The sequence below is a fragment of the Garra rufa genome, chromosome 5, assembly GCF_049309525.1.
Source record: "Garra rufa chromosome 5, GarRuf1.0, whole genome shotgun sequence".
Lineage (NCBI taxonomy): Eukaryota > Metazoa > Chordata > Actinopteri > Cypriniformes > Cyprinidae > Garra > Garra rufa.
Window position 1 is genome coordinate 17,481,639 of NC_133365.1, and position 12,101 is coordinate 17,493,739.

The window sequence follows — 12,101 nt, forward strand, 5'->3', positions numbered from 1 at the left end:
GATGAAGCGTGATTCTGTTGTGTATGAAGAAATTAAAGTTGTTTGACCGGTACCGCAGAGGAGCATTCGGAATCCATTTCAAGTAACCATTACGTACTGGGAGAAATTGATGGCAGTGGCACCTTCAACACACCACCTGCAATTCCCCCGAGGTTCTCATTAACCCACAGCACAGCAACCACTCGGCAACAGTTGCTATGGGCCCTCCCGTACTATCACACCCCTGAGAACTGAAGCGCACAGCTTATGGTTGGCAATGGAAACCAGTATAACTGACATTAGTCTGTACTGCTGTGCAATATTTAAAGCAACGTGAGGAATGGAATGGAAAAACAGAGAACAAATGTGAAGGAAGAAGATTTTTCATAAACAGGAAAATACGACTTTTGTTTGAAGTGGCTGCAGATTTTAAAACACTTTCCACTGTGTCTTATTTATTTCCTACTTCCATATAAAACAAACATAAACCATCATTTGATAATGATTAGTTGACTGTTAGGGGGGAGCCCTAGTTCATACACTTTCCATGGGATATAGAAAGAGTATGTGCTCCTCACTAATTTAATCTATTACCTTCCGCAGTCTTCTTAGTACCTTTAAGCGTTGCCCTTAGCAACAGTGATCACAGTCATAGGGATGAGCGAGTCAAAAATAAATTGACAACATCTGTTTCATTTAAGAAACAAAACAAGAGATGTTCCCCCTGTGAACTAAGCAGTGTCTATCTCAGGACTGCTATGGCCATTTCTCTTTTCCCTCAGGACATTACTTGGCTGGGCTTTGTGATGATGCTTGACCACTATCGGGACTCCCAGCAAGCACATAATTTAAGCCAGCGCCTTTGAAACTACTCGTTCACTCATCTACTCATGACTGTTCATTGTTATCGAAGATTATGTCACTTTCATGACCCACATGTTCTTCTACAGCAGGGATGTCCAAACCTCTTCCTGAAGGGCCACCATTCTGCAGAAACTTTCAAGCAACTGTTGAAGTGTTGGAACTGGTTGGATTGGACACCCCTGTTCTACAGTTAGGACATTTGAATGCAGAGTTGAGACTATGTTGGTGACTACAAAAGAACGTGTTGGATTTCTAATTGTCCAACACCCTTTTTATATGAAGCACCAGATGCTAGCCAATTAGTAGCTGTTGACCCCAGTGCAATCCTACATGCTTTCAAGGTTCCTTTGAGGTGGTCCTTCAACTGTCATCACCATCCTCAAGGAGCTCTGCTGGCACCTGGTAACTGACAAAGAACCCATTGAGGCAGCCTCCTTGCCAGAGTTTCTTTCATAATGAAAGTGTTAGCATGTTTAAGAATCTCAGTGTTGGGGAATTCTTCTTTACATGCAATACCTAGAATCCTTAAGAATTAGAGGGGACCCCAGGTATTAAGACTTGTATGGCTTAATATAACATAAATGATGTCTCTTACTGAAATAAGTAGTGGAAAACCCATGAAAGATTTATGTTATTTTAAAAAAATCCACATCGTTTTATACATACACTATATTGCCTAAAGTATTCATTCACCTGCCTCGGCTCGCATATGAACTTAAGTGACATCCCATTCCTAATCCACAGGGTTCAATATGAAGTCGGTCCACCCTTTGCAGCTATAACAGCTTCAACTCATCTGGGAAGGCTGTCCACAAGGTTTAGGAGTGTGTTTATGGGAATTTTTGACCATTCTTCCAGAAGCGCATTTGTGAGATCACACACTGATGTTGGACGAGAAGGCCTGGCTCTCAGTCTCCGCTCTAATTCATCCCAAAGGTGTTCTATCGGGTTGAGGTCAGGACTCTGTGCAGGCCAGTCAAGTTCATCCACACCAGACTCTGTCATCCATATCTTTATGGACCTTGCTTTGTGCACTGGTGCACAGTCATGTTGGAAGAGGAAGGGGCCAGCTCCAAACTGTTCCCACAAAGTTGGGAGCATGGAATTGTCCAAAATATCTTGGTATGCTGAAGCATTCAGAATTCCTTTCACTGGAACTAAGGGGCCAAGCCCAGCTCCTGAAAAACAAACCCACACCATAATCCCCCCTCTACCAAACTTTACACTTGGCACAATGCGGTCAGACAAGTACTGTTATCCTGGCAACCGCCAAACCCAGACTCGTCCATCAGATTGCCAGATGGAGAAGCGCGATTCGTCACTCCAGAGAACGTGTCTTCACTGCTCTAGAGTCCAGTGACGGCTTGCTTTACACCACTGCATCCGATGCTTTGCATTGCACTTGGTGATGTATGGCTTGGATGCAGCTCCTCGGCCGTGGAAACCCATTCCATGTAGCTTTCTGCGCACTGTTCTTGAACTAATCTGAAGGCCACATGAAGTTTGGAGGTCTGTAGCGATTGACTCTGCAGAAAGTTGGCGACCTCTTCGCACTATGCGCCTCAGCATCCGCTGACCCCGCTCCGTCAGTTTACGTGGCTGAGTTGCTGTCGTTCCTAAACTCTTCCACGTTCTTATAATACAGCTGACAGTTGACTGTGGAATATTTAGGAGCGAGGAAATTTCGACTGAACTGCACAGGTGGCGTCCTATCACAGTTCCATGCTGGAATTCACTGAGCTCCTGAGAGTGACCCATACTTTCACAAATGTTTGTAAAAACAGTCTGCATGCCTAGGTGCTTGATTTTATACACCTGTGGCCATGGAAGTGATTGGAACACCTGATTCCGATTATTTAGATGGGTAAGCAAAAACTTTTGGCAATATAGTGTATTTTCGACTATGGGGGTGGGATTATTTTGATGACATGAAATATTTTTACCACTACTCAACTTGGAAAATAAATACTCATACAATGACTACAGCTACTCAAATACTTTACAGGAGGCAATGGATATAAGCGTAGGCTTAAACCAAATGCCCTACCATCATTTTTTCCCCTTAAGGAGTATAAATGCCCCCAGATATTGAGAGAAATCCATGCTGAGAAACTCCTTCAGTGGCTGCGGTGCCATGACAAGCTTTGTCATGTTTACATCCTGCCAGGATGGCATCTAATGTTTCTTGTCTCTGCCGTTTGTAAGCTTTTTCAGTAGCCGTGGTCTGCTAAAAGCCTCAAAGGAGGAACTAATGTGGCTATGCTGGGTGGACTAGGAGTGAATACCAGCTGTTCCCAGATGTGTTCCAGAGGAACTTTGGATAGCCTGATCACCAGGGTGAAAAAATATTTTAATAATTTGTCAAAGAAATGTTATCTGTGATTCCAGGCAAAAACAATCACAAGAAGAAAAAAACATTTTTCAGACAGGTAATGAGTATTTAGCATGTGGTTCTCTTGGGTTTGCAGGTATTATTTCTGCTTTCAGCCAACTTACTATTCTACAAGTGAAAACATTACTGAGTGTATTAAGAGCTGCCTGAAGAGAGAATTATCTATACATGTTCATCAGTCTTAGGTTATGCCAATATGACAGTCAATGTGTTTCTGACTGCTTTGTGCTATTATGTACAAAGACATGGATTTGTCTTCATAACAAGGCAAATTTCACTTCAGTCAGCTGGGAAATCCAAGGATAATAAAGTAACGCATTAGATCGTAGTGCTCCAAGACTTAATCAAGGAGAAACCTGGTTGGTTCAGCCAACGGAAAAGCTGTTTAATGGTTTAATCAGTTCTACACAGTTTTAGGATGATTTTTGCAGGATTCTTTTTTACACTTAACAAAATTATTTGTGATCTATATGATTGAATTCACTGAATTCCTTCTCCATAATGGAGGAATAATTCAATCTACATCTAGAAACCATACCATCTCTTTCTCTCCCTCTCCTTCAGCCGCTCCCAATAGGGGTCACCACAACGGAATTTTCCACATTTGATTTGGCACAGGTTGTCCTTCCTGACGCAACCCAGCAATGAGAAAACACTAACTTATACAAGCCCAGTGCTGGGACTAAATACCATACCATCACAAAAAAAATACCCTAGACTATCCTTAAGGTTTTTTTTTTTTTTTTTTACAGCAAAACCACAAAAACATGATTGTATCAGTGAAAAGCTGTATCCAGCACTTTAATGCAGACACTTTAACCGAGTGATGAAGCACCAGCAGCAGCTCAGCCCTAATGAATACCATCTATTTTACTTTGCTATGTTAAGCAACCTTGTCTACATATGGCCACAGGCATAGAAACAGCCAACAGAGCCAGCCAGAGTCTGGCTGTGTCTTTAAAGGAAGTTTGAGTTAAACCAAGAGGGATATACTGCCAGCCTTGCAGCACACCCGAATAAAATTCTTCTCAATTTGGAGTATCCTACTGTGGCACTAAAACATAGTATATGTAGCTATATGTGCACATAAAAATATATTGGTTGGATTTCTCTATGGACATTTAACTGTGTGCTCAGATGAACAACATAAGTTTAAAAAAAGAACAAAATATGTATTTTCAAATTTCTGAATGCTCTCACAAGCAATGACATGTGATGTCAGTAATGAGGTGATAGTCATTTACTGACATCTAGTGGGGACAGTCAACAATTGCAGGTCACTGTGAGCTGCAAAGCCAATAGTTCCATTCAAATGAACACATTTATAGTTCAAAACAATTTGAAAGCATTCAAGAGACTGGAAATCATTTTTCTGCCATGAGAGAATGTTTTAATTATTAAGTAAGGTGTATTTTTGGTGTGGATTTCAAGGATTAAAAAAAGTCCTTTAAGCAATCATAATATATAATTTGGAATACAGCCTCCACACACTCACAAAATTTAAAAATTTAAAAATTAAAAAAAAACTGAAGAACAAAAAATGTGCAATAATCTTGGTGCAAATAAATGCATCAGTTACATGACTGGTATTTTCTATAATGTCCACTAACTAAAGATGGACAACAAACTAGTCCCGCAACTAATGATTATTTTGGAAATCAATTCCTTGAATAAACTAATTTATCAGATGTTTTACTAAAAAACAAAATAAAACAATGAAAATATTTTGGAAGTTCAAACAATTTCAGTGTTTTCCTTCAACCAATCGGAATCTAGCCGTAAAAACAGAATTTGACGTACTGACTTTACTTAATGTGGAACCTCATGGAATTTGCAAAACATGATACGGACTACTGTCTATGCATATTATGCCGCAAAAATACTATTTAAATATGAATTTCACGTTTTGCATGTTACTGCACGCAGGGCTTGGCAGAGACGTGTGGTTTAGTTTACTACACGCATACAGAAGCACGTTTTCCTCTGCAGCCTCACATGAACATAATCTCTAGAACTGCTCTGAGAGTCACTTCATAAGCATTTACATTTTTTTTTTTGTTTTTTTTTTTGAGAAAAACTATCATCATACCATATTGGTTTAAAAGGCTTGGTTTAACTTGAAGAAATTGTGACAGAAATATATTAATTTATGTGACGACAGTACTGCTACCAATATATAAATCATTATTAAAAAATTATTCTTTAATGAATATTTCCCATTAAAATGTAAATACGCAATACACACATTTTTTTTTTATAAAATCAAGTAATTAGAGATGTTTTTGATTATTAAAATGTAATGATACTATTAAAATGGAATCCAGAAAATGCATGGAAAACAGAATTTGGTAAAAAATAAAACTGAATTTGAGAAAAAAATTAAAATGTATTTAATAGCGCCTTAAAAATAACTTTTTTGTTAAACATAATAAATTGCTGTTAAACTGTCTAAGCTTCATGATTTCAGTTAATAAGACATGCTTATTGATTAATAATTTTTATTAACCTGTTAAAACAGAGTCTAGAAAAATTTAAATGGAAAAATAAAATGGAATCCAGAAAACTTAAAGCAAAAAAAAAAAGGATTTTGAAAAATAAAAACAGCTTATTGGTTCTTTTGATGCTGAAAGGCCGTTTAAATATATATTTAAAAAAAAATATATATAAAGTAAAACAGAAACAAGTGTTAAAAGTAAAATGCAGGAACACACATTCTGAGCAACTGACAGCATATGGCACATTAAACAATATGCTTACAAGTATGTTTAAAGTACTTAATAAAGAATTCTCATGTTTTAAGAAGCTACATAGCACTTTTCCCAACAGCAGCTAACTCTGTGTCATCCCCTATATTTCAGGTTCCTTTTTTTTCATGGAAATGCATTATTCACTGCCGTGAGATGATGTGACTGGAGCAGGGTTTGATGGTGCACATCATTCAGGCATGACTAATCAATAATAAAATTAGCTGTTGGTAATATTCATTATTGATTATACAATTAGCCCTTGGAGCTGTATTACAAACCATCTACAATGCAGCACCACACAAACATATTTAATCACAATAAGATCTACAGGACAAAATATGAAATGTTCTGCACAACATGAATATTTACCTGGACAGGGCGATGTTGCGTAGTAACCTCTCAGTCGTCTCTGAGAGGTCTGAAGGCACCAGGATCTCTACAGGTTGTATTCTTAGTACCCTGGACTCCAGCTCTGAATGGGAAACGTTATCTTTAAAACAGTCCACCATCACGTCCCCAATGCTTGGCTGGACCACCTGTATTCAAATGGGAAGACGGTTGTAAAGTTAGGAATATATGGCACCGTTTTAAACGACTGAAACTCTGTTTTATTACAACAATGACAATTCTGTGATTTCTTACCACCATTCCTACAGTCAGCTCCTTGCTCTGTTTATCAAAACTCTCGCTCACACACATTAAATAGTTGTTGCCACTGTCCTGCACCACATCTTCAGCTTGCTCCAAATCTCCCAGCTTTAGCAGAGGATTCACATCTGAGAAAAGGCAAAGAATTCATTCACTGCAGGCTCTGTTGGTTACTATTTAAATTTTCTAATCTCAAAACAGGAGTGAAAGCAATAATGAATACGCTGAGTAAAAGTTGAAACAATACCTTCTCCCACAAGCGTGGATTTGGTGTAAAGTGTATGTAGTTGCCTTGTGAAGAGAGAACTCTTGTTGGTGCCGGAGGCCTTGATGGCTGTAGTTTCAGTCTGCTTGACTACACCTACCTAAGAAAGAGGCATGGAAACACTGTTACGGTGACCGAAATTTGACAGATACTTGTCTCTGTATGACAAATTTGTGTTGCAGCTTATTGTGATTAAGAGAACATCAGTGACCTTGTAGCCCTGAGAGACCAGTCGCCGGACATGCACAAATAGGCGATGAGTAGGGATGCTGGCCGTCATGAAGTTATGGTCCAGATGACATGTGATATTGAGCTCCTTTGCAGCGATCTTTCAAAAAAAAAAAAAAACAGTGGTATGCTTAAAAGCACATGGTAAGTCTTTCATAGTCTAAAATGATCATTTACGACAACAGGTCCATGTCATTGCATTAAAAGGGAAAGTCGACCCCAAAATTCAAATTTTGCATCAAGCAAACATGTTTGAGCTTCTGTTTACCATATATGATGAGCTGCGTGTATGTGCACTGATTAATTAAATCTATTCATTACATGAAGCAATTGTGTTTCTTCAGAAGATTTGGTTTAAAGGAGTAGTTCACTTTCAGAACAAAAATGTACAGATAACGTACTCACTCCCTTGTCATCCAAGATGTTCATGTCTTTCTTTTTTCAGTCGTAAAGAAATGATGTTTTTTCAGGATTTCTCTCTATATAATGAACTTCTATGGTGCCCCAGAGTTTCCAAAATGCAGTTTAAATGCACCTTCAAAGGGCTCTAAATGATCCCAGCTGAGGAAGAAGGGTCTTATCTAGCAAAATGATTAGTTATTTTCTAAAAACATATACAATTTATATACTTTTTAATTTCTACACAGAGCTAGACAAGACAAGCATTTGAGGTTAAAAAGTAAATAAATTGTTTTGTTTTTTTAAGAAAAGAACAGATCATTTTGCTAGATAGGAACCTTCTTTCCTCTGCTGTGATCGTTTAGAGCCATTTGAATCTGCATTGTGGAAGTTCAAACTCGGGGGCACCATAGAAGTCCATTATATGGAGAGAAATCCTGAATGTTTTCCTAAAAAAAAAACTTAATTTCCTTACGACTGAAGAAAGAAAGACATGAACATCTTGGATGACAAGGGGGAGTACATTATCTGTAAATTTTTGTTCTGAAAGTGAACTACTCCTTTAAACTGCTGAATTCATATGGATTTTTATGTTGTATTTATGAACTTTTTGTCTTTCAATAGCTATGTTTCCATTACCCTGTTCTCACGCGCATTTTGAAGTCAGAAACACATCAGAAACAAATAATGGAAACGCCAAATAAAAAAAAAATCCCTTAATTCGCAAAAATATTTTTACACTTGCTTGAGGTGGTTTTTGAATTTTGTGAAAACTGGTTCAAGGCACTAAAACCCAAACTGCTCCCCGGGCGCTGCAGCATTGGCTGCCCACTGCTCCGGGTGTGTGTGCACTACTTGGATGGGTTAAATGCAGAGCAAAATTCCGAGTATGGGTCACCATACTTGGCCACACATCATGTCACGTCCTTTTTCACGTCACTTTATAGTCATTCAGAAATGCCAGAGCAAAGTCTGTCATCAAAGTATCTCTTTATAATTGCCTCCCAGAACTGTCTTACCAGACTGTGTTTCCAAACAGCAAGTATCCACCTATGAAAGCAGTGACTGCATTTATTGTGTTTCGTCTGCGCTCTCTGAAACTGTGAAAGTTCTGGAAATGCCAAGGGGTACTTCTTTGACAAATATCAGGGCTAACAGGGAGGCTGCCTTAACAAATACATGTTAGAAAAAATTTACTACGTAAAACTATGTAGTGGCCTGTAACAAATGTATTTGCTAAAAAATCATTTCTGTAAGACAGCAAAGAGCATCTTCGAGGTTGTGTGGCTGAGAAAAGAAGCACTGCCTCAGCACTTGTGAAGTGTATACTAAATTATTTAGCATTTTTCTGAATAGGACAGGTGTTTAGAGTCCACCATAAAGTACCTCAAGTTAGATAAAAATTGGTTTGAAAAATTCTACAAAAGTTTTAATCATGAGCAAAACAACATGAGGGTGATAATTACATTTTTGGTTTAACTAACCCGCTATTAGGTTATTTTATCCCCCAACGTCTGCTATTTGTGATGGGCTGCTCTAGTTCTTACCTCTGCATCCTCACCAAAGAACCTGTACTTGTAGCCACACTCAACACAAAGCACTGTGTCCGCATGTTGTTTTTTGATCTCCATGTACTGTTCCTCTAGAGGAGTGTATATGCTCTTGGTTCTCCTGTTGGGAACGGCAGGCTCTTCTGAACTCTTTTTGATCACAGTATTCTTAGCAAACTGACTAAAGGAAAACTCCTGAAAACAGAAGAGGGAAAAACATCAGTCATTCTGGCAAACACTTGTGCAATGATATTAGCTGAGCTATGTTTTCTTTCAGAGACAAATCAAGTTCTTCATTAACATGCAATCCGCAATTAATACAAATAACAGTTGTCTTTCAATGGACAACTCTGAAACACACAAGTTTTGTTTATAGAATCAAACCTGTTTAATCTTGAAAGGGTCTTCTTTGACTTCTTCTTCCAATTCAGATGGGCTGTTTTCCATGATTAGATTGTGATGTTGTGTGGCAGAACTCTCAGCTTTTCCAGAGTCTGAAGACTCCACCTCCATCTTCATAACCTGATCGGAGACTCGACTCTCTGAGCTCCCTGGGCAGCTGAAATCTTTAAGCCTTGCCAGGGTGGCATGGCTGACACTGGCTCTAGAAGATACCATCTGATCTACTGCAAAGAAAATTAAAAAGAGGCCAAGTAAAAATTACAGCCAATGTACTTTTGTTTTAATGCCTTATGAACATAAAACATTTTATTTTCTGATGTTTTGAACACTGTCTTTATAAATATATAGCTTATATAGATATATAAATATTACTAAATATAAAAAGTATATAAAAACATATACACACAGGGTGAAAAGTGTCATTTACAAATGTGACACCACATAAAAATCATAATTGTTAGGAATGAATATATATGAATATATGAATATATATATATATATATATATATATGAATATATATATATATATATATAACACAGACAATTTGAAAACAACAAAAAAATCCAACATACACTACTATTCAAAAGTTTTTGGACAGTAAGATTTTTTTATGTTTTTGTTTTCAAGTTTCTTCTGCTCACCAAGCCTGCATTTATTTGATGCAAACTACAGCAAAAACAGTACAATTTTGAAATATTTTTTTCTATTTAAAACAACTGATTTCTATTTGAACATATTTGAAAATAAAATGTATTCCTGTGATTTCAAAGCTGAATTTTCAGCATCATTACTCCAGTCTTTAGTGTCACACGAACCTTTAGAAATTCTAATGTTCTGATTTGCTGGTCAAAAAACATTTATTATTATTATTATTATTATTATTATGTTGAAAACAGCTGAGCAGAATTTTGTCAGGTTTCTTTGATGACTAGAAAGTTCAGAAGAAAAGCATGAACTAAAACAGAAATATTTTGTAAACAAAATTTCTATAATTTCTTCACCGCTTTCCCTCAAGCTTTTGAATGGTATAGTGTACAATGTTACAAAAGCTTATTATTTTAGATAAATCTTTAAAAGTAAATTACGTTTTAAAATATTTTGAAAGAAAACTGTTATTTTAAATAGTAAAACTATTTCAAAATTGTACTGTTTTAGCAGAAGAGACTTCTTTAAAAAAAAAAACACTGAAAAGAATGACAGTTATGGTGTAAGTGTCCTTACATGTGCTGGGGGTCACCATGCACTCCTCATCTTTCTCCTCCTCCACAGTGTGAGAGAGTTTGGGCCGTTTCTCTGCGGACATTCCTCCATCAGATGACCTCTTCTAAAATAGCACACGTCTAGATTTCAGTCGGTGTTGTTTTAAAACAGAAAAGGCTGTGTGCACGCAATGCATATTTGACTTGAATTGTTGACAATTGTTGAATTGTTCTACACAGCACGAGAGGACTGCAGATTCTTTACAGAGTAAACAAGCTGTGTCTGCACTGGATATAAAGCTCTTACCTTTCGTCTGCCCTCATGGCGTCTGTCCTGGCATTTAATCCCGGGCTTGTCAATTGGTTGAGATTTATCGTTTGCACTTGTGAAGAACCTGCTGATAGTTGTCTGAGAGCTAGACTTCTTGGAGGATTTGGATGCAGGCGCGCTTTTGACACTTGCATACATTTTACAGCACTACCTGATTATTAACATGTGGCCTGCAGCATTTACTTTATTTAAAAATAGGCCAAACTTCTATAATTAAAAAAATAGCCTCTAGAGGAGACTACAGCTGATCATGTTGGCGCGTGAGTGACGTACCCAGCGTCTCGCGCACGCGAACTCTGCATTAATGCAGAGGGTGAAAGATGCGCTACACATGCGCAAGCACTACAGTGAAGTGGCGTTAGATATACGCAGTCCACCGTTTACAAATGCTGCGTCCCAATTCGCCTACTTATACTACGCCCTAAAAGTATGTACTCTTTTTGTGAAGAAAAAGTACATACTTTTGAGTATGTAGCAGAATAGTAGGCGAGCTTTGGGACATACTACTTCGTCATAACTGCTTTTTTAACGGACGCTCTGTTGCTTAGTTACCTGAATCCTGTCACTGTTTAAACTGCCCTGTCAATCATCACAGTTAACATTATCTACATTTCGTTTAATTTAATTTCCTATCGTAATAGAGAGAAATGAAGAGGCACGTTCTTTCATGAGTCTTTCATGCCGAGAACTCTGCTCATGTTTGCATAATTATGCATTTAAACGTTAATGACCAAACCTATCTTTATAAAAGTTCATAATGTTGCTGCACATGAAATATAACGAGGATAACATTTAAAATATATATTTTTTATCAGGTTACACACTGATTATTTATCACTCAAATCCCTTTCTCTACCTGTCCGTTGGTCGCGCCTATCCTCCATGTTTGTAGTTTTTTAAAAAAAAACACTTTTTATGCGTGTTTGCAGTTCTAATCGAATCCTCGTTCACCGCGCAATGTGTTGTGGGCAATATTAGCCGTTAGAGTGTGCATTGATCCGCACTTCGAATTCTGAGGTTAAGTAGTAGACCATCCGGGAATCTTTGGAATACTTTTTTGAACATACTACGATTTGGGACATACTAATTCTATTTT

At 37.6% G+C, this 12,101-nt stretch overlaps 1 protein-coding gene across 1 annotated transcript in view; it reads right to left on the reverse strand.

Moving 5' to 3' along the window:
* msh3 (mutS homolog 3 (E. coli)) overlaps positions 1 to 11,266 on the reverse strand; it is a 78,249-nt gene extending 66,983 nt beyond the window's left edge. The window contains exons 1-8 of the mRNA XM_073841197.1: positions 10,982 to 11,266; positions 10,697 to 10,799; positions 9,457 to 9,698; positions 9,070 to 9,267; positions 7,107 to 7,223; positions 6,878 to 6,995; positions 6,625 to 6,758; positions 6,352 to 6,518 (exon numbers count right to left, since the gene is read on the reverse strand). Of these exons, the coding sequence (XP_073697298.1) occupies positions 6,352 to 6,518; positions 6,625 to 6,758; positions 6,878 to 6,995; positions 7,107 to 7,223; positions 9,070 to 9,267; positions 9,457 to 9,698; positions 10,697 to 10,799; positions 10,982 to 11,143 (1,241 nt within the window). The 5' untranslated portion in view covers positions 11,144 to 11,266. The remainder of the gene's footprint in view (positions 1 to 6,351; positions 6,519 to 6,624; positions 6,759 to 6,877; positions 6,996 to 7,106; positions 7,224 to 9,069; positions 9,268 to 9,456; positions 9,699 to 10,696; positions 10,800 to 10,981) is intronic.
* Between the last annotated feature and the right edge of the window lie 835 nt (positions 11,267 to 12,101).